At 52.5% G+C, this 19,513-nt stretch overlaps 9 protein-coding genes across 9 annotated transcripts; 2 read left to right on the plus strand and 7 right to left on the minus strand.

The window, feature by feature from the left end:
• Window positions 1–945: 945 nt before the first annotated feature.
• On the minus strand, window positions 946–2,572 carry BJ171DRAFT_125720 (uncharacterized protein). Its single transcript, XM_053105588.1, has 4 exons — window positions 2,205–2,572; window positions 1,738–2,113; window positions 1,624–1,665; window positions 946–1,481 (listed from the first exon to the last, which is right to left on the minus strand). Coding segments are annotated over exons 1-4 (846 nt in total). The 5' UTR covers window positions 2,207–2,572; the 3' UTR covers window positions 946–1,055.
• Window positions 2,573–3,941: 1,369 nt separating this feature from the next.
• Window positions 3,942–6,755, minus strand: BJ171DRAFT_424564 (P-loop containing nucleoside triphosphate hydrolase protein; the record flags this gene model as incomplete). The annotated part of the gene is made up of 11 exons (XM_053107675.1): window positions 3,942–4,033; window positions 4,130–4,185; window positions 4,310–4,495; window positions 4,629–4,815; window positions 4,923–4,952; window positions 5,070–5,227; window positions 5,406–5,607; window positions 5,700–5,736; window positions 5,923–6,018; window positions 6,106–6,250; window positions 6,397–6,755. 11 exons carry the CDS (start codon window positions 6,753–6,755, stop codon window positions 3,942–3,944), a joined length of 1,548 nt encoding a protein of 515 aa, XP_052966003.1.
• Window positions 6,756–7,405: 650 nt separating this feature from the next.
• On the minus strand, window positions 7,406–7,710 carry BJ171DRAFT_507055 (uncharacterized protein). Its single transcript, XM_053111178.1, has one exon. It carries the CDS (start codon window positions 7,650–7,652, stop codon window positions 7,428–7,430), a length of 225 nt encoding a protein of 74 aa, XP_052966004.1. The 5' UTR covers window positions 7,653–7,710; the 3' UTR covers window positions 7,406–7,427.
• A 73-nt stretch (window positions 7,711–7,783) lies between these two features.
• On the plus strand, window positions 7,784–8,730 carry BJ171DRAFT_568418 (uncharacterized protein; the record flags this gene model as incomplete). Its single annotated transcript, XM_053113515.1, has 2 exons — window positions 7,784–8,032; window positions 8,141–8,730. Exons 1-2 carry the CDS (start codon window positions 7,849–7,851, stop codon window positions 8,728–8,730), a joined length of 774 nt encoding a protein of 257 aa, XP_052966005.1. The 5' UTR covers window positions 7,784–7,848.
• A 1,072-nt stretch (window positions 8,731–9,802) lies between these two features.
• On the minus strand, window positions 9,803–11,311 carry BJ171DRAFT_125929 (uncharacterized protein). The gene is made up of 4 exons (XM_053105589.1): window positions 11,175–11,311; window positions 10,736–10,836; window positions 10,323–10,626; window positions 9,803–10,178 (listed from the first exon to the last, which is right to left on the minus strand). Exons 1-4 carry the CDS (start codon window positions 11,178–11,180, stop codon window positions 9,933–9,935), a joined length of 657 nt encoding a protein of 218 aa, XP_052966006.1. The 5' UTR covers window positions 11,181–11,311; the 3' UTR covers window positions 9,803–9,932.
• A 641-nt stretch (window positions 11,312–11,952) lies between these two features.
• Window positions 11,953–12,602, minus strand: BJ171DRAFT_424603 (uncharacterized protein; the record flags this gene model as incomplete). The annotated part of the gene is made up of 2 exons (XM_053107678.1): window positions 11,953–12,093; window positions 12,231–12,602. The coding sequence occupies 2 exons, from the start codon at window positions 12,600–12,602 to the stop codon at window positions 11,953–11,955; spliced, it is 513 nt and encodes a 170-aa protein (XP_052966007.1).
• A 169-nt stretch (window positions 12,603–12,771) lies between these two features.
• Window positions 12,772–14,811, minus strand: BJ171DRAFT_125992 (uncharacterized protein). The gene is made up of 3 exons (XM_053105590.1): window positions 14,705–14,811; window positions 14,041–14,459; window positions 12,772–13,923 (listed from the first exon to the last, which is right to left on the minus strand). Exons 2-3 carry the CDS (start codon window positions 14,438–14,440, stop codon window positions 13,070–13,072), a joined length of 1,254 nt encoding a protein of 417 aa, XP_052966008.1. The 5' UTR covers window positions 14,441–14,459; window positions 14,705–14,811; the 3' UTR covers window positions 12,772–13,069.
• Window positions 14,812–15,068: 257 nt separating this feature from the next.
• On the minus strand, window positions 15,069–16,688 carry BJ171DRAFT_582308 (P-loop containing nucleoside triphosphate hydrolase protein; the record flags this gene model as incomplete). The annotated part of the gene is made up of 7 exons (XM_053114165.1): window positions 15,069–15,174; window positions 15,340–15,407; window positions 15,580–15,705; window positions 15,939–16,018; window positions 16,207–16,279; window positions 16,429–16,501; window positions 16,630–16,688. 7 exons carry the CDS (start codon window positions 16,686–16,688, stop codon window positions 15,069–15,071), a joined length of 585 nt encoding a protein of 194 aa, XP_052966009.1.
• Window positions 16,689–16,839: 151 nt separating this feature from the next.
• Window positions 16,840–18,972, plus strand: BJ171DRAFT_562111 (uncharacterized protein). The gene is made up of 7 exons (XM_053113252.1): window positions 16,840–17,019; window positions 17,119–17,260; window positions 17,361–17,426; window positions 17,592–17,726; window positions 18,026–18,175; window positions 18,334–18,627; window positions 18,918–18,972. The coding sequence occupies exons 2-7, from the start codon at window positions 17,206–17,208 to the stop codon at window positions 18,941–18,943; spliced, it is 726 nt and encodes a 241-aa protein (XP_052966010.1). The 5' UTR covers window positions 16,840–17,019; window positions 17,119–17,205; the 3' UTR covers window positions 18,944–18,972.
• The last annotated feature ends 541 nt before the right edge of the window (window positions 18,973–19,513 follow it).

Below are 19,513 nucleotides of genomic sequence, written 5' to 3' on the forward strand. Positions count from 1 at the left end.
TCAATCAGCAGAGGCATTTCAGGCATTCTTCCATGTTCACCATGACTTTGCTCAATATTTCCGCTGCTCCGCCATCGCCCAGTTTCTGCATCGTGTCCCAAGGATGCCATACTCAAATCCAACACAGTGCCTGAGATTTATGGCCCATTGTCCGTCTTGATACGACAAGTGGACAACCTCCATGAACTTGGCACCATTACAATCGGGCAGATTGCCCACTTTCTGTTGGGTCATTCCTACAAAGCCGGCTTTCTTTGTGCCAGAGTTACCGAGCTGCAACTCTTTGTCTCATCATATGTCAAATCAGTAGCGGCTCCTCATTTTACATCATCGCCATAAACACATCTGCGACTACCACTAAATATCTAGGTGGTGAGTTCTCGTACTATACCGGTCCTAAGATACGGACATGTTCTGGGACAATCTATATGTGGCGGTCATAATCATTGGCATCAATCCATTCAACACTTGCTCGTGCTCATCAAGCTATCCTTCATCACCTTGGAGCTGTGCTTTTTTGAATTGCAAGTGCATTCACCCATGTATTCTCAACAGGACAGGTGGTGAATCTCGTCAGGATCGAGATATTCAAACTGGTTGAATGTTGGGGCGGCACCGGTCTCAAGATGGCAGACATCAAGGCCTTTGCCATACTGCAGCTTAGTTGTCACCACCATAACCTGCGATGTTAACCATTCCGAAGGTGCCAGTGGGTCATTCATTCCTTTTTGGGCTCTGATATGTTGGGCACTAATGGTACCGTCATCGGCATTCGAGAAATATCGCGGAAACAGGGTGGGGAATATTCTCAAGAAAAAGCTGATGTCTGAGGCTTTCTGGTACCTTCAACAGCTTGATCACCACCAGAGGATCCTCGGACACAGGTAATTCTTTTCTATGCCTTTGCAAAGCGGCCCTTTGGCATCACTCTCAAGCATATATCTGCTCATATCCCATATTTATTCACAACTTTGCTGGTCTGTGTATGCCTTTGCCAATTTGACATGGCTCAAGGGGCCAATTATATTCTTCCCGAGCGCCATGCCTCGAGTTTCCTAAAATGCCTTCTCCTTTCCCTTCTTTGTTGGACTTTGGGCGATCTCCTCAATCTCCTCTCGAGTCATTATAAATGACCATGATGTACATGATGCGATAAACTCGTCATCAGGTGATGGACTCGTTGCATCGAGTGGTGTCCGTCGGCTCATCATATTCCGATATTCTCTTGCGCTTTCTTCAATGGCACGCTGAAGTTCAAGATCCTCATCGTATGTGTCCGCCACAGACTTTTTCTTATCAATTTGTGATTCGTCCACCCATTCGAAATCAGCGCCTGTGTCTTCAGTAAAATCGAACGAGCCCCCAACCGAGGCCTCGAGGCCGTGGGTCGAAACAGAGAGCGCTGCATTTGGGACGGCCAGAATCGGGACTTGATCGGTTTGTGGTGATGGATATGCATCCAGCAACGACAATCGTATCGCCTGTGGTTGAGTATCAACCGAATTGCAATTTGAAACTGGTTCACCCATGGGTGATGCTTGCTCCGAAACCAACTACCTTCAACCCACAATCGGATTCCAAACACCGCCTGATGATTGCCTGGGCTCATATAGTTGACCATACCTCCTGCATTAGTGCTTCTTCTTCTTCCATTATATATATATCCTATGATGAAACGTCCATAAATCAGTGAACTTGTGCGCTCCGCAGGGCTGCTATTTGTTGTGGCACGCTGACCTGGAGATCGCTTATGATGCTAGGATCAATCGAAGAGCCCTCGGTCAACTCCTGTGACTGATCTGGAACGGCTTGTGTGGGGATTGGGGTCTCCGATCTCTTGATTGTATGTAGACAGGCAAAGCTTTGATCGGGAGTTGGATCGGTCTTGAGTGTGATCAATGACTCCTTGGTGAATTCACAGCCACGCAGTCCCGGGCCGAAACCATGGTCTAGGGCAGCCTGGTCGCCGATGCCTTGGGGCGTGCCTTCCGAACTTCCCTTTTGACGCTTATTCAGCGGAGCGAAACCCGGGCCGAACTGCCCTGTCGGGCCCTGGCTGGGGGTATGGGTGCGTGGCTGAGATCTTCCGGGTAGTGAGGTGCTGCTGTGTGACCTGAGTATCGGTTCCAAAAGTTGTTCAAGTGAGCGGGCGCCACTGCCGTCGTCCTTGCTCAGTGCCTCACTCGACTGGAACAGGCACCTACATGGTGGCGAAGGGGTCTTGATATTGGGAACGAGGCAAGTTGGAGTTGTCTGCTCACAAGAAATGTCAACAGCGAACAGTACTGAATTAGTCTGTGAAACCACATCTGCAACCTCTATCGAATGATGCAATACCGAACTTGGATCCGCATTTGCAGGCCTTTCTGTTGAAGGGCCGCGAGGATCCGTAAAGCCTGAGTTGATATCAGTGGAGCCTGGGTGGACTGCCCTCTCTTGAAGACTGGGTCCATTGATGAGGTCTTTCAGCGACCCCAACAGAGGTCTCTTGAGCCCCACTGTGCCGATGGCGCTGTAGCCACATTCCGGACGAGTCTGCATCAGTCGCCGGCCCCCCGTTGTCAGGTCGTTATCAGGGGCCTTGTCTGGGAATTGACGACCAGACATCATGATTGGGCCGTCTGCGACGGTGGATATAGATACTTGGTCGCTCGAGGACGTCTTTTCGCAGCCAGTAGGGGGAACGTAGGGCTTATGTCGCATACTGGATGGTAACGGTGGTCGGTTTCTCGGCTGTGGGCAGCCAGGATGAGATATCTGCCCCATATATGCACCGTCAGTGGTAAACAAATACTGAGGCGGTGCTTGGGGGCTCAGTTGTATTTGTTGTCGCCAGAGCAGCTCACAGGCCAGGCACCGTCAGCCCAAGTCCTGCCTCCCGCCCAGATCCACCAAGGCGATGAACCCATCTCGAGCTCGGCCAACAGCGTATTGAAGAAAAAATGGGACACATTGTCTCATTCGGACAACACGGCGTAGTCGGATCATATCACACACCCGTTCGAGTGGGTCAAACCATTTCCCTGTGTGAGGGAGATGCACGGAGTGAGTGGGCGCGACAGGGACCAGCGAGGCCCTGCAGATGCAGTCACTGCAGGTCAGAGCAAGAAGACATATCTCATATTTGGGAGGAAGACCCAGGGCAAAGAGAAAGAATCGCTAGAAGACCTCGGTGAGGAGATGATCAACACCCTTCAGTCGGAGTGATCAGCACCATTCGGTCAGACTGATCAACGCCTTTAAGTCAGACTGATCAACGCCCTTCAGCCAGATCGATCAACATCAACCGATCCACAAGCCTTCCGTGTGTGAAAGTCTGCCGTTTCAAAACAGGCTCGGCTTAAAACTCCGCGGCAAGGATATGATTTAACCGAGTGTAATGGTCTGATTGGACTACGTGTTTGTTCGGAAGGGACAATGTGCTTGATTGTTTTTCGAATGCTGTGGTCTGCCTGAAGAGATTGCGAGAGGTGTCGCCAAAGCATGCTCCAACATTGTACATCATCCTAGTGTCGTCGCAGTGTTCTCAAACGAAATGGGACCCACTGATTTGAGCCGGGACTGTTGTTTTCTGGGACTTGAATATACACACCCGCTCATTGCAATCCCGGCCATATCGTACGTGCAAGGAAACCGAGGTCGTCAACGCCTTTGGCTATGCGCCATCACGTCAAGGCAAGGGCTATGCATCCAGCCCGAGGAGGCCGCGGTTTGCCAAGTACTTTGAGCCGTGCAGGTCGATTGTGGAGACCGGAGAGCGACCGGTGGTCTTCACTCTGAGGCTGCTAGAGTGATCTGTGTTATTGCATATGGTTCTGTTGGACGCAGCCCATCGCATGCTACGCTGACATATTGGTGTCCCGATTCCCCCTGAAAGTAGGGTATGCGTCTTTGCCAGAATCCAGATACACAGGGGCATCTCGCTGCTCAAGCAGGTCTGCTCAAACAGGCGGCGCCGCTTCGTTCTGCAAACGCTGTAATCGCTCGGCTTCGGTGACCAGTCGAATCACTTTTCCGACTCCCTTGGTTCGTCCTATTTTGACTTGCAGCGGTTAGCACAACGCTTCAACTCCGGCGTGTCTAACCCCAGCTCATCTCCATCCATTAGCCTTCGATGTGGTACGCTTACCTTCACGGAAGAGAAGGCGGCTTCCGACTTTGATGTACTCGGGGTGCTGCATAAATCTGTTCCGGACATCAGTATATGGGTGGGGGTCAAATTCTGTTTTTGCCTACGTCTTGGTATGCAGCCTGGACCCACTATCTCGATCGTTCGAAGGAGAAACTCTCAAGAATGCCCCCAACCGACCTGAATCGCACGAGTGAGCGATCTCCCGTCCGCAGAACGGTTTTGTTGATTCCTATGATCCTGGCCGTCTGACGAACACATCCGCAGTGCAACATGGCCTGGTACTTGGCTCCGATAGTTGAGCTATGATAGAGCACCAGAATCTCGGCCTCAAACTCGTACACTGCTCTTGGCTCCAGCGACTTACTGCTCCAAGTTCCCATCAATTAAACGAGCATGTGAGCATTCTCGACGTGTAGTCACCCGACTCTGCCACCAAATGGATTTGGTTCGGCCAAAGATCGTCGTCGCTCATATCCATGACAGCAACACCGCATACCTCACTAGCACCATGCCCTTCCGAATGGAGGATCGCTTGATCTTTTTGAGGGCGAATGTGGCACTCTGCCCAGCGCTGGCGCATGGCACATTCACTCTCTTTCGATGAATCGACTTTATGATCGTCGGCGTGAAGGCACCTGACGAATCCGGACCTAATAGCAGCGTGTCGCCGACGTGTACGATTCCTGTGCGATCGGGCAGCAAAGGTACGGGTGTTTGTAAGACTGACTTATGATGGCAAGCGCCAGCACTGTTGCTCATAGCCGGGCCACTGGAGGCCTAAGAGCTTTACCTGTTATGACAGTACCGCTAGCCACAGTACCTATGGTTGATTGATTGGTTTGTTTTTGATAGACCAGTGTCAAATCACCGCTATACTGACGCGAGTCAAACATCGGAGTATGTCCGGCCAATGGCAGTCACATGCCACAAAACATACCGACTCCAGGCACTGAAAAGGTATCCACGATGTGATATTCCACAGGCTGATTTACATCGTATCGCCCCACTCCATTGGCTCGAAGGACGTTCATGAATAACTTGAGCAGGCCCAATCCAGCACCTGTCACGTTTGATACTTGGAAGATAGGACATATCCTTGGGAGGGATTCAAAAAGAACGCCAACTCAGAAACAAATCACATGCCGCACACTCCCTTGCACAGCCCCACCATGTCCTTGGTTATGCTCAACCACGTCGAGGACCTGCCAAATGCGCTTGCATCATCGGTCGGCCAGTGTGCTCAGCACTTCGCATCCACTTTTGTCCAGCTCACCTCTCGCTAATAAAGGTACTTGCTGTCATCAAGACATCCTCCTCGCTATTAATGAACATTGGGATTTTGCGGCATCCGGAACTCTTCAAGACCTTGGTGAGCTGTTGTACCGTGTTCTCAAGAACGTTGGCAGGGCACATATCGATTTTTGTAATGATGATAAACACGGGAACTTGAAGGGCCAGTGCGAGCCCAAGATGCTCTAGTGAGGACAAAGTGTGGCCCGAACAATGTCAGAACAACCTGAGCGGCCAGAGTGCGGCTTCAGATTGAAATCACTTCAGATTCCATTACCTTTTGTCATGCCTATGACGCCGGCGTTGGAACCAATCTTCCCCCCCCCAAAAAAAAGGGCATGTTTGGCACATTGGTGAACAGGAACGTCGGTTAATATCATGATATAGCCCTGGCACTTGAACAAGGGCCATGCCAAAAGAAGCCTGACCGGTCAATTTGAGCTGGAGTTGCTATGTTGATGTATTCGACCCGTCCGCATCCACGCCTAGTTAAAACTCACCATCAACATGGCAAAGTCTGGCGCACACCCTGTCATTCCGAACACGGTTGTCTTGAGATACTTCTCATGGCCGGCCAAGTCGATGAAGCTGAACACCTATTCATATGCAACGACATTGCTCGATCTCTGAATGGCGTTGTCTTCGCTTTGTTTCTGCATCTGCGTGAATATCTGAAGGCATACCTTTGAAGCACTCGTGCAAATATCATCCCAGTTCAGCTTGGTTTTGCCTTGCGACGCGGGAGTCAAAACCTTGCCTTTGGAATCAAAACCCATGATTTCCATCCCCACTGAACTTGTTCGACCCGATTCAATTTCGTGCTTGTGTCTGTTGGTATAGAGCATAACCTTTGTCATCATCACAGCCAACGCCCAGCTTGATATTTGGGCGATCATGTGCCGGGCATCAATGCCTGCGGTTGGTAAGGAGAGACATTCGAAATCGACCTGCAATGACTTCAGAACATCCCCTACCGAAAAAGATTCAATCGAGCTTTGCCACGTCCATCGTCGAGCACATCCTTTGTCAAGACACCCAGCATCGTGCTCTTTCCAGCATCGACATTTCCGACGACAGCCACACGGATCTCAAGAAGTTGCTCTACTTTTCCGCCTCTCTGTCGGATCAGCACGTGGCCATATACATGAGGCGCACTTGCCGAGTCGCTGGAGCCGTTTGAACTTTGGTTACCCGTTTCCACCGGGCCATCGATTTCGCTGGCTGATGTTTGTAGGACGAGGGTGTGCCGTTGATGTAACAGCGTCACGTCGCAGTTGAGGGAATTGGCGACGTGGCCGATGTTTTCAAGGCATTGTTGGAAATCACCGAGCATCAGCTCCATCGATTGGCCCTCCTCTGTCAAGAGGAATGCATATGTTAATTCCCCTCTGGACCGCTCGGTCTGATCCAATCGATCTGGCTACACCATGCGCCACCTTGACAGTATCTTCACCAGGATAGAGACACAACTGAAGCCGAGCATAGGCGTCGTATCGTATGGAGACCCAAGCACACAACACGATGCCTTGTCTCATAAAAAGGCCGTTCAATATTGTCCAAGCGCCCTGATGCCACAAGGCGCACGATTGCAACACAAAGAGACGCAAGCGACCCACCTGTGACCCCAATCTCCATAATGGTTTCTCCCTGGCCATCGGCAATTCGAGACGCAAGAATCTCGCGCAACTTGTCTTGCGAGGACACAGCAGCAGACAGAAAGAGATTCTGTTTCGAGATCAATGTGAGCCTTAAGCCATTTGCCATTGGGCTCAGATTCGTTCCGCGCGATGAATCAGCAAATGTGTCGTTGGTGGAAAAAAACTTGCCTTCAGAGGCAGCGAAAGTATCGATTCGCCACCATCGGCTTCAAAGGCAAATACATCGAGATCGGCGGAGGAATCTTGATGGGCATCTTCACGACCAGGTTTCGGGTCGGTGAGAGAAGTAAGGGCGAGTTGATGGGCCAAGGAAGCGGCTGTTGACGCCGACAGTGATTTCTGAGATATCATGGATGCTGAAATTCGGAGATGTACTCAGAGTTCTGGCGTGCACTGCCTCGATCAAGTGGCGATGCCGATTGAACAATGTCAGAGCGGCCGCACACCATCCAATTGAGCAAAAAAAAAGGCCATATCTTGCTGGCCAGGAACTCGCTATGGCTTGCAAACAGTTGTTGGGCCATAGCCGCAGCAACACAGCAGCGCAGTGCATTGACGGCATGATGCGGCATGCACCAGTGCGCTCACCTTCTTGGGAGGCAGGCACCACAGGCGATCCTTGCGTTTGGGTTTCGCTGTCTCAGCGGGTTGGTTTGTGGCCTGGGTGCCTCTGTCGGCGCTCAAATGGGCGGGAGCTGTGAGTGAGGCTGAGTTTCTGAACCCAGGGCGGTCTGCGGTTTGGTGGCGAAGCGATGACGATGTCCGCAAATGCGCAGCACACGTGGGAGAAACTCTGTGGGAACGGCGGCGAGGGAATGTTCGAGGCTCGGGCAAGCCGACACGGCCAAGCGACCGGAGAGGTTGATAGAGACAAGACGGGCTTGCTCAGGTGGGCAGTTCGCACCGATAGCCTCGACGACAATGTCCGTATCCTCAAACTCGAGTATATCCGGTAGGCACTCCAGCAGGCGCTTGTGGGTCATCCGTCAGACGAGACTGAGAGGCCCGGACCTTTCCTTGGCCAAAGAGGCGGCCGGAACTAACGATCCATCGAACCCAGATCCACCCATATCCCATTCTTCAACAAGTGTCCAGCCGTCTTGGGTACTGTGGGCTGGCCTGGGCCTCTTATTGCTCGCGGCTCTGGGTGCTTGTGTGGCACTGTACATCCGATGGCTGGGGAGGGGAGGCACATTCAAATCACTCTTTAGCTTCGGCGGCCCAACCCGAAAGCGGCGCAGCCAGAGACAGAGCTACGATCCCCTTGGAGACAGCCTCACCTTCGACCACGAGCTACGAGTCAATGCCGGTGGCTCATACAACTTTGCAGGGTGGGTTCCGAAGCATGTCGGACAAACCAAGTTCCGTACGACGCCAAAAACTCCTGAGAACACAAAGCCCGATATCCGCATTGTGAGGTCCATGCCCTTGGACGAGCCTCTGCTGCGTTTGCAAGCCGGACAAACAACAGACGTGGCTGATGCCATCATCACTATTCCCGCCGAGACGGACGACACCGACGAACTTGTGAGATGGTACGTGGAAGATACGGTTATTGGGCCTATGAGTTGCGTCGCTAATCCAATGTTTCGTGGGGGGGGGACATATTCGAAAATGCCTTCCAGGGCCGAGGAGAACTTGCCCCATTGATGATGCTAGAAACAGATCAACAATGATCCGTATCATTTGGCAGCGATATCCTCCCATTGTAACCGATCTGTCACCTCAACGAAAACGTACCCCAAGGGCCGCTCGTATTGAAAATGCAAATATGGCCTGGATCGCAGCCAAGACTGCATGCTTATCGAAACAGCCTCGACATGGCGGCATGTTCTATTGCGACATGAAACAGAGATATTACTTGGCCATATTGCTCGGTAATGCAGCTCAGTCAACTTGTTCAGTTGCCTTGATCAACTTGGTCGCCACGCCCACCATCGTTTCGTCCCGACCGCTACGAGACCATCATCCAGTAGTTCTTCGATTGCAGGTGTGGAAAAAAGAAAAATGGGTCACATTGTCTCATTCGGACAACACGGCGTAGTCGGATCATATCACACACCCGTTCGAGTGGGTCAAACCATTTCCCTGTGTGAGGGAGATGCACGGAGTGAGTGGGCGCGACAGGGACCAGCGAGGCCCTGCAGATGCAGTCACTGCAGGTCAGAGCAAGAAGACATATCTCAAATGAGGGAGGAAGACCCAGGGCAAAGAGAAAGAATCGCTAGACGACCTCGGTGAGGAGATGATCAACACCCTTCAGTCGGAGTGATCAGCACCATTCGGTCAGACTGATCAACATCAACCGATCACAAGCCATCCCCGGTGTCGAGGTGCCCCATTTACAGCGTTTCCACAATGAAATGGGACACCCCCGTTTTGAGCCATGACTGTGTTTTTTTTTTCTGGAACCTGAATACACCCACCCACTCATCGCATTCATGGCCAAGCACAGCACCCTCGGTTTCCGCATCGCTGCACTGCCAGCCATGGCTTGCATTCAGTGACCAGATGACCCACAAATGGGCCACTTGTGAGATACGTTTCTGGGTCCGAATCAAAGACGCCACTGTGAACAGCATCTCTGCCAGCCCAAAATGCGCTGGACCTTAAAATTTGCTGTAGATGTGGAGGGCACGCTTTCGAACAGACCCGCTCGATCTTCTGTGGTGGCGATCGAGCGAGATCATGGTCCACGAGGCTGTGATGTGGGGCGCTCTGCTTGGTTTTGGGTGCGCTGTCAATGCAACCAGGATATCTCGTTTTATTATATGAGCGCTGTGCATCCGCATGGCCGAGCCAAGGTCAGGGTCGGACAGGAGGCAGGTGATCCGTACGCCCAAGCATCGCCGTCAATAGAGGATTGCCTCAGGGCACATATCTTGCGGTTCCGGTGATGGCTCTGTTGGTCTTTCAAAGGCCACCTTTGGATCGTCCGGGTACGACCCATCGGTGTCATGTTTTGGCCTGCGATACTTGGCGTACTGCATCAGAAGCTCCAGTTCATTCATGCGTCCGCGTTTCCGGACACGCGCGTAGCAAAGATCTTGATCTTGTAAGGTGCTGATGGGGGAGTATACGTGCGCACCTCGCCGGGGCTGCAGGGGGTAATCCAGAGAACAGAGTCGGTTAATCCCCATCATGTGTGTGGGGCAGGTTCCCAATATTACCTTAGGGCAGTATCAGAGAGCAGTCGAAGCATGAGTTGACGCACAGTAAAGGCTCTGCTTTTTTGAACTCACCGATAGCTCCATTGAGCCGCTCAGAACTTGGGTCGTTTCCCGGTAGTGTCGGCTTCCGCTGTGAAATAGCGCCTCGCGTGGCTTGCGCATCGATGCTGTAATTCCGCCTTCGAGCTTAAGCCGCTCAGCATAGCCCCAAGCCTCCCATTTCCGTCCCGGTGGCGGGAGATCTCGGTTATAGAAGTACTGCTCTAACGCGGCGCAGCTGCTGTGCTCCATCTCCTCTGGGTACAGTCTCTTGAACGAGAGGTACGGCTCCTTGTTGGGATCAAAGAGTCGTAACTCCTCAGCGTGAACAAGAGCGCTGACGATGGAGCGGTGGGTCAACAAATTTCCTCGAAATGCTGTGGTGCTAGCGACAAAGTGGCGAGACCATGCCGATGAAAGCGGTAGTACGGGGACCGGATACTCACTATGACTTGTAGCCTACGTACGCCACAACATGCATCGTTTGGTAGTCCTCGATCGGGCGACGTTCCATCATGGTTTTGTCGATCTCTAGGGTGGGAACCATCTAAGTGACCATGATATGGTAAGTGCTCTTGTTCAGCCATGCTCAGGCAGATATGGTGCTTGATTCACGTTCTTCGCGGTGGATAATGACGCTACAAACGAACAAGCCAGCTTACTATGGCCGGCCACCAACAGTGCCGCTTATTTCGATTGGTTTCGACCTCAGTATTGCTCACAAACACAGGATGAGCAGTGTCATCTGTGTTGAGATACGGAGTCACCATCAGCACGAGCAGTCTCCTGGGATACCCATCGACTCTAACAATGCATGCAGCGCACTGGCATGCAAACGAAGCTGCTATACGAGATCAAACTACCGATTGGTGTGGGACGACTCACAATCATAAGGAATCTCTCCGAGAATATGCTTGTAGCGTTCCAGAAGCAGGTGATCAACAGGGTGCGGCGTGTTGGGCTCACGTAGCTTGGGAGTCACAAGTGGCGCGGCCGGGTCTTCGGGTAGATCCTCATCGATTATGAAGTCTGCGCTTATACCAGCTGCGATTTGAATATATGGTCAAGATCCCGCCGACTGTTTGAAAATGCTATCGAAAGGGGGGGGGCGGTAGGCGCCGATACAGGACTACGAACAAGCCGGCCGGGCGGAATGGATGGCGTCCCAGCACCTACCGAGTCTCCGAGGGTTCTCATGACTCAAGAAAAATCTCCGCGTCGGCCACTCGTAGCGATACAAGCTCAGATGTCGAATGCATCGAGAGCAGCGCAGACTTTCAGTGGCACGATGTTGCTCGTTATCTGGGGTCGGGTTCGTTTCCTCGGGATATAGAGTGGCTCTGCATACTTTGCATTTAGGGTGACCGTCATCTTGATCCGACAGCTTCGTAATTTTGGTTCCAAACATACAATCAAGCCGGTCGGTAGTATTCGATACTTTTGAATGCCGTGTAGCGCGCCGGAGGGCTGCCTTTCGCATCCGCATCGTCTCGTTCGAGGATATTCTGTCATCGCTGCCCTTGGACAGACTTGAGAAGCCGCCGCTCTGTGTTCTGGTCAGGTTAATTCGATATTAGTGGTCCGTGGTGGCCGCATATCTACTTCCCACCATTGAGGATTGACGGCATCGCTGGGACTTCACTTGCACCACCTTGAGCCCTAATCACCTTTCGCATGTTTCGCAAAGACACTCCTCGTTATTTTCTCCAAAGTAGTGGGTACCATAGAACGCAGTGATCTCTTCTCCAGCGGCAATGTCGCGAAGAACCTTGAAGCTGATTTCGTCTTTCCCTTGAGATATAAACTGATGATCTTTGTCGGTCAGAGTGGTTTCAACGGACGATCGGCGGCAGATCTACTCTCGGCGATGGCTGAGCAATCCAAGAGATAGATGACACACGAGCGACTATCATCCACTTTGATCAAGATATTGGGCGTTACCTTGCAGTTTGGGCGACAGTCGTGGTTGACAAACCGAGCTGGGCCCAAAAACAGGCAGTTGGCCCGCTTCCGAGAAACATACATGACACTAAAGTCCCGGTGGGCAAGAATCTCTTCGTCAGCATCCGTAAGCTCGACGATCACGCCCGTCAGCTGTCGGATCTCATCGCCCTCTTTCCAGTCCTTTGTGGTGATGATGCATCCTTCGACTTTTCCGGTCGACTTGTATCTCTTCGTGTGGGAGATTTCGAATCCCGCTGATGGCAAGTAGATTTGAAAGTACCGACGAGCGTGGCTAGGGAAAGCCGAGGCATTAGAATCAGACCGAAACGGAAAAGAAGAAAATGCCACTCTACTCCGATGAGTCCACATAGGGTGCCTTTCTCGATCGTCACGGCAGAATGTGGGCGTAAAGAACAAGCGAGTTTGGTGTATAGGACATGCCATGACTCACTCGCTGAACTCGGCGAGCTGCTGACTGGTACGTGAGTCGAAAAAGCCTCGGATGGGCTCCAAATAGGGTCGGTACTTCTCTAGGTACTTCAGGAGATCTTTGGGAGCGTCTCTGTTGCCGTCATTGGCAATTTCAGTAACGCCGATGAAATAGAGTCACACCCAATGTGTAGTCGTATCAGTGATTGGTTGCCATCCATCGTGCGGTTCAATCAATGGTTAAGCCAGGTCCGATATGTCGATATCAATGTCCCGGCGAGTGTCCGCAGTATCGTCCACCGATGCCGAATAGCCAACAGGCGTTGGAATGGATAAGCGCATGGGTGACGACAATCAACACGGTTAGACAGAGGTGGCACGACCAAATCAATGATCAAGACAAATACTTACTCATCCCGGATGTCGGTCAATCGGTCCGAAAGGAAGCCTGTGAGTACAGAAGCACTGCCACGTAAAGCTCGCTCGAAGAGAAGGCAGTTTCGGATGATCTCGCGGACAAAGTCGAGGATTGCGGGGCGGTCAAGCTTCCCATGGTTGATGTACTTGACTCGGCTATTGACTCGGCTCAGGAGAGGCTTTCCAGAGGAAACCTCGTCGACAAAGTCGCCCGCGCTGTCGGAATTTTCGCTTGTGACAGTAGACTCGGTAATTTCATCACCGGAACTTGTGGGATTCGTTGGGACAGCGGTAGAGCAACTACTATGGACTGCGTCCATAACAGAAGCCGACGCCTCGCTCACCCCGGCGTCCGTGTCGGGGACAATGGGCTGCTTCGGTTCGGTGCTTCCCAGATCGTGCAGTTCCGGTTGAGATTCCGGCTGCTCAGCACATATCGACGCAAGGGTGACTGAATGTGTGCTGACCGTCGTGGCCGAGATTGACTTGTCGCCACCAACGTGACCACTTGACTGAAGGTCCAGGGGACAGGGACAAAAGCCCTCTTCTTCGATCACCCACACTCCTGCCAAAGCTTCAGTTCGGCCCTGGACGGAGACCTTCAGCTGCTCGACCATTGGGTGGGCAAGCTCGGATCTTGCTGGCAGGAGCGGTTGACTAGCAAGGCCGTGTGTCTGCTTACGGACGTTGCTCTCCGCTGGTGGGGTAGATATGGAGCCTGCCGCCTCTGGCTCTGATATGTCCAACTTATCGTTGGCGATGCTCTCGATACTTTGGGATGATTCTGTCTCTGCGACGACAACACACGTTGGACCCAGACTCTGGTTGCCAGTCGGATCAGCGCCTACAGCAGGTAAAGTGTGGCCAGCAAGGATGAGATTCTGGACGAGCTCTTCAAAACCATCATGAGCAAAGTCGAGTAGATGCAGGAATGGACTATCGCATGTCGCAACCAACTCACATGCCGAAATCCCGCCATCCGTAGATGCTACAGATGTATAGGAATGATCATCGCCTCCACCGGCACTCGCAGCCGAGGCAGACAGCAGCACAGGAATAGGGGAGGGAGCAGGGACGGAGGCAGGGCAGTCTCGGTAGCAAGCAGTGAAGTAATCTTCGTTCATTTTGTGGGTAGATTCGCCGAAACACACCGAGTCTACCAGTAGATCGCAGAGCAAGTCGTCGTAGTCGGAATAGTCAATAAACTTGCGGGAACCGTTACAGGGCGCATCTGCATCATGGGATTCAGATGATGTGTAGATCGGAGGCGAAACCAGCGCTGTCGGGCTGTTCAGCTCCTCGGCTGCAGCGGGACCAGCCGAAGCTATAGCCTGTTCAAGCTGGAGCTGGCATGAAGTCATTTTGGCGATAAAAGCGAGCCTGGATCGGACAGCGAGTTGGGTAATGACGGGCGAGGCAGGGCAAAGGGTCCGACCAGCGGTGAAGCGTATGCATTAGATAATCATCAAAAGGGGAAGTTGGGAGATGGGGTCGGGAGTTTGGAGGCAGGGTGATGGTTAGCGATGGACAGCAGCGAAAGGAACCGCAACGAAAGGAACAGCAGCGAAAGGAACAGCACCGAAGCGACAGCGGCCAGATCCGTTCTTGGCACAGATGAGACATACCCGATGCCGATCACCGGACCGTCGTATCAGCTCGTCCCAGGTTGGTGCTCGGCGTCGCTGCGGATGCGGTCGGTGTGCTGCACAGGGGATGCAAGGCCAGGCCGCGGCAGATCGCTTGCAGGCGCTTTTGTGGTCCCTGGACAACGCCCGCAAAAAAATGAAATGGCGCACCCCAAGAATGCGACACACACGAAGCCATCGGCGATCCCACTGCACCTCGATGCCAGCGGGATTGATGGTGCGATCCAATGGTGGGGAAGGGGGGGGGCGTGCCATAACATAATGCTCCTGGTCATGGCCGTATCGCCATTTATTGTCGACAGTTAGCGTGGCCTCTTCACCGAGCGAGATGCAGAAGCGAGCGCTATCCAGACGACGATTTTCCTTTCATCGCCGCAATGACCCGCTGGAACAGCTGTGTAAACATGCTCTCGACACCCTCGCCACTCTGGGCAGAGGTCTCAAAGTAGCTGGTCGGAAGGTTTACCCGGTCCGTCCGGGAACAAGTGGGTCCATTCGAGTCAGAGCAAGTCCGGCTGAGGTCGCCACAGTCTCTTGCAAATGCAGTCCATGCAAGCCCGGTCATGACTGCCATCAGCGACCATACACAAAGCAATCGCAAGCTCGATAGTTACCGGTAACCGAGCGTTTCGGCGAGGGCCTGCCCTTCCTGGGCACTGACTTCTCTTGGCTTGATATCGATCTGCCGTGGAGGGCATCAGGTGTGAGTTGCATATCCGGGCTGTGCCCTTGCTATGCGGGCTTTCTCTGGTGTCCCTCGTTGTGAGCTCCTCCCAAGATTTTCCTGTTTGTTATCAGTGAAACCGCATCTCATCTGCATTTGCGTTCTCGCAACCCCCTCTCCGCCAAATGACCAGCGAGACCTTGTTTGCCACCAAGAAAACGACGACCTCGTTGCTACAAAGTGTCATAAGTTCCTTGACCCATCGTTCACACGCTTCGAAGCTCGCACGGTTGGTGGTATCAAAGGTAAGCAGAGCCTATAGCCATAGTTTCAAAACTCATTTCATGAGTATGCCATCGCATGTGTCTCCATCTTGCTGATCGCCCTGAGCTGACACTGGTGATGTCTGATGATGTCTGATGTCTGATGTCTGATGTCTGATGTCTGATGACGTCTGATGATGTGGCGACAGACGATCTCGTTCGGACCCTGTCTTCATGAGCTTCGAGCTTGCCGCTACACGCTCCTCAGGGATTCACTACCACTCACCCCATTTGTGTCCTTATAGAACTCGTTTCGAATTTCATAGTAGACAGGGTCGCCAGCCACATCCCAAAAATTTACCTTGACTGAAGAGGGGAATGGAAACGCATGCCGGTCAATCGACAGACTAATATATCAAGAAGCTCGTGAGCATCGCTCTCTGCCAAAGCACAGCCTTCGACCGGCCCAAGCCATTGTGGCGACCATAGGCCGAATAAACACCGAGAGCAGCGCGATTATGTCAGTCGCCACTGCCCGACAGCGAGGTACTCACCCTCTTGACCATCCACCTGCACGGGCTTGACGCCATAGTCGATCCCGATGGTGGAGACGTACTCTGGGACATACTGAATTTACATTTCAGTTAGGCTCCAATCCAGAGCAGCACCTTTGGCCGTCAGTTCTCGAAAGGGCCGATATTCGAGGATCGCCATTTAGCGGCTCGGTTCGGATCCTTGTCGATTCGGCCCGGAGCGCGTTTGGATGGATATCTTACTCTTCCTTCGCAGAATCTCTTGATCAAACAGCTCTTCCCGACCCCTGGCTCGCCCATGCTCAATACTTTGATACTAGCGAGTTCGTGGACAGGGCAGATGAGTTAGCCAGCTCGGCAGGCCGGAGCTTCTGGGGAGGGAAACGCCTTCAGGTCGTGTTGGCGTGTGGTGCTGTGTTTGAGCCCCCTTCAATGCCCGCCTACCGCTTCGCAGACGAAACTGTGACGACAGCAGTGCCGAGGTGACCGGCCTCTCGATTCATGTTTGATGCGCATGCGTTAGTTTCTCATGAGGTGCAGCTCAAGTTGCCCCGGCCGGCCTCGAGGACCAGGCACAGGCACAGGCACGACAAGCGGCCGTTGTGTGTTGGGTCGGGTGGATGCCACGTGAGCACGAATCGCCCTTTGGTGGGAATTCCGTTTGTTGAGCGGCTGTTTCGAGGCGGCCGCTTGAACAGAAGCACTGGAAAGTGCAAACAAACACATCGAACCCCCTGGTATTGACGGTGCTGTGTCGTGCAGTTGCAGCTGACCCTCAGGGGCGCACGATTGCGATCGAGGGACTCGTCAACAAACTCGGATATGCCTCTACAGGTGAGTGGCCCACCCTCCGATGCCATCGTCTCCCCTTTTAGAGACAGCTCCGCTGCCGCTCGCCTGAGGCTTACGCTGCAACTACACTCCTGCTCCGAGCACTTGAGTCCATTTCCGCTCAAGTAGATTGCTCTACCCTTAGGCTCATCCACTGGTCCTTGCCACCTACCGAGAGTGTTCAGCAGTATGGAAGCCATCCCAAACAGCGCCGCCCAGACGACATTTCTGGAGGCAGTTCGAGGTGGGATGTCGCCTCCCGAGGCATGTCCCTAGACCTTGCTAAATGCCGCCCCCGGAGTCAATGAAACTGACATCCACGTTCTTCCGTGACATATCCTCAGACTTGGGCAAGAAACTCTCTCGTCGTCAAGATAAGGACGAATTGATCCAGAAAAACATTTTGAAAGGTGGGTCGGCTTGAGACCTAGGATAGAGCACCACCCCCATGCGCTGAATTGCCCTGGTATTGCTTGCGAGGACAGCTGGGTTGGTAGAAACTCCGAGAGCACCTAACATCCCATCCCATCCCATCCCATCCCATCCCATCGGGCACACCCCCTTCTGCCTATCAGATGACGACTCTATTTCGCCCACGCTACTCCAAGCGAAACTTTCTTTGGAGAAGGAGAAGGAGAAAGCCCAACTTGACAAGAGACTGAGCCATCGACCCTCAAAGGTAGATTTGAAACTTCGAAACATCCTCAAGGGTAGGTTGATGTGTCTGAGGCGCCTGTATCATATGCCCTGGGTCGCGACTATGGGAGACTTTGGAGGGTTGTCTGCGTGAACCATAATCACAACGGGGAACCAAGGGGGCAACGAAGCATGGTACAAGCAGTGTGCTGATCAGCGGTTGGCTCCTTCTCAACATCGATATATGCGTGGAATCGAGATATGCTGATGGGGGCTGCGTGAGCTTCGGACGTGGTACGCTTCAATACGAGTATGTTGCCCCGATCTGACTGATGCACTCTTCAACTGCTGACGCCAATCTTTGGCGATCAAGTCGAGGATGGCGGAAGTAACGAAAATCTCGCTCAGTCCGGCCATGAATTGGAAAAGAGTCTCAATTTTGAACAAAAGGCCGAGGCACTAAAGTCCTGCCTCAAAAAGCGTCCAGAGAAGGCAACGCTTGAGACGGCCAATATCATCAAAGGTCGTGAGTTGTATGCACCTTGCGCTGTCGGAAGTTTGGCATGCAATTGGTTCGAAGATCGTCTGTACTCTCTCGAGAGCTCAAAGCTCTTTTACTTTGCGGCAAACGATCACGGATGTAATCACAAGATTAAATGCGCTTGGATTCGATACATGCAGGTGCCGATATCGATCCTTCAATCGTTGCTGCCCAGGAAAGACTGAAGAGAGCACAAATCGAGGATACATTGGAGGGAAAGCTAAGGGACCGTCCTGACGTCGAGGAGCTGATGGAGAAGAAAGTACTCCTATTTTCCGAGACGGTCGAGGTGCTTCCGACATTCCGCAAGTCCGAATACAATCGCAAGCCTCCAACCGACGCCACGTTTAGGAAGCTAACACCGCAAATGAAGATTGCTATTCGAGAAGAGCTGAACACGTACAAAAAGCTTGAGATGCCTGTTCATGAGCAGAGTAAGTCAAAGGGGTGCTCCAAGCTGCACGACTTGGACACAGGGGTCCAACATGGATGTGCATGACAGAAGCTTTTGGCCACAGCTGCTTGCATCCACGATCAAATGTTGGATGTGCGCTTGCTTCCCAGCTCTGGACACTGCTTCCCATCTCTGGACACCCACTCAAGATCATGTGTGTTCTCGAATCAACTAACCGGTATTATTTCGAAAATCATCCACATATCGGTCACCGCCTCCATTCCAATGTGTTGGCGATTTCGCATATTTATACATGGATACGATTGCCAGGCTTGCGAAACACTTGCTTCCACTGAAATACGATCTGCCCTGATCTGCCCTGATCTGCCCTGATCTGCCCTGACCTGGATATCAAATGGCTACTGCACTGGGTCCAAAACCACACCGCCTTCATTAGCCCTTGCTACCGCAGCGACCTGACGCTGGCTGCAAGCGACTCGTCTGTACAACTCTATTGTGAGCCAAGCGAACGATGTCATTGTGGCTTGGTCTATCCGTTTCTTTCGTTTGTTTCGGATTACTGAATATACACAACGCTCACTGCGAGAAACGGGACAGTCACTCTCTGGCTTCAGAGGCTTGCAGCCTGTCGAACTTCTATTGGCCCCGGTGGGCAAACCATGCGATTGTTTCCCGTCCTGGTTGGCAATCTCTTTGTTTTGGTTGGTTACAACGTTCCCAAAACGAAATGGGACCCAGAAAAATGCAATGGCACTGCCTCGGACAGGGCGCCCTGTATCAATCATTTTCTTTGCAACCACAAGCTGTTGGTGAGAATTCCCTGGGCTCGATTCCTTCCAGCCGCAACGATCTCGTCATGGATCCCGCTCGAAACGGCGCAGTCGAGCCATTCGCAGAATTGCAGC

This window comes from Polychytrium aggregatum (assembly GCF_025602895.1).
Source record: "Polychytrium aggregatum strain JEL109 chromosome Unknown BJ171scaffold_21, whole genome shotgun sequence".
Taxonomy (NCBI): Eukaryota; Fungi; Chytridiomycota; class Chytridiomycetes; order Polychytriales; genus Polychytrium; species Polychytrium aggregatum.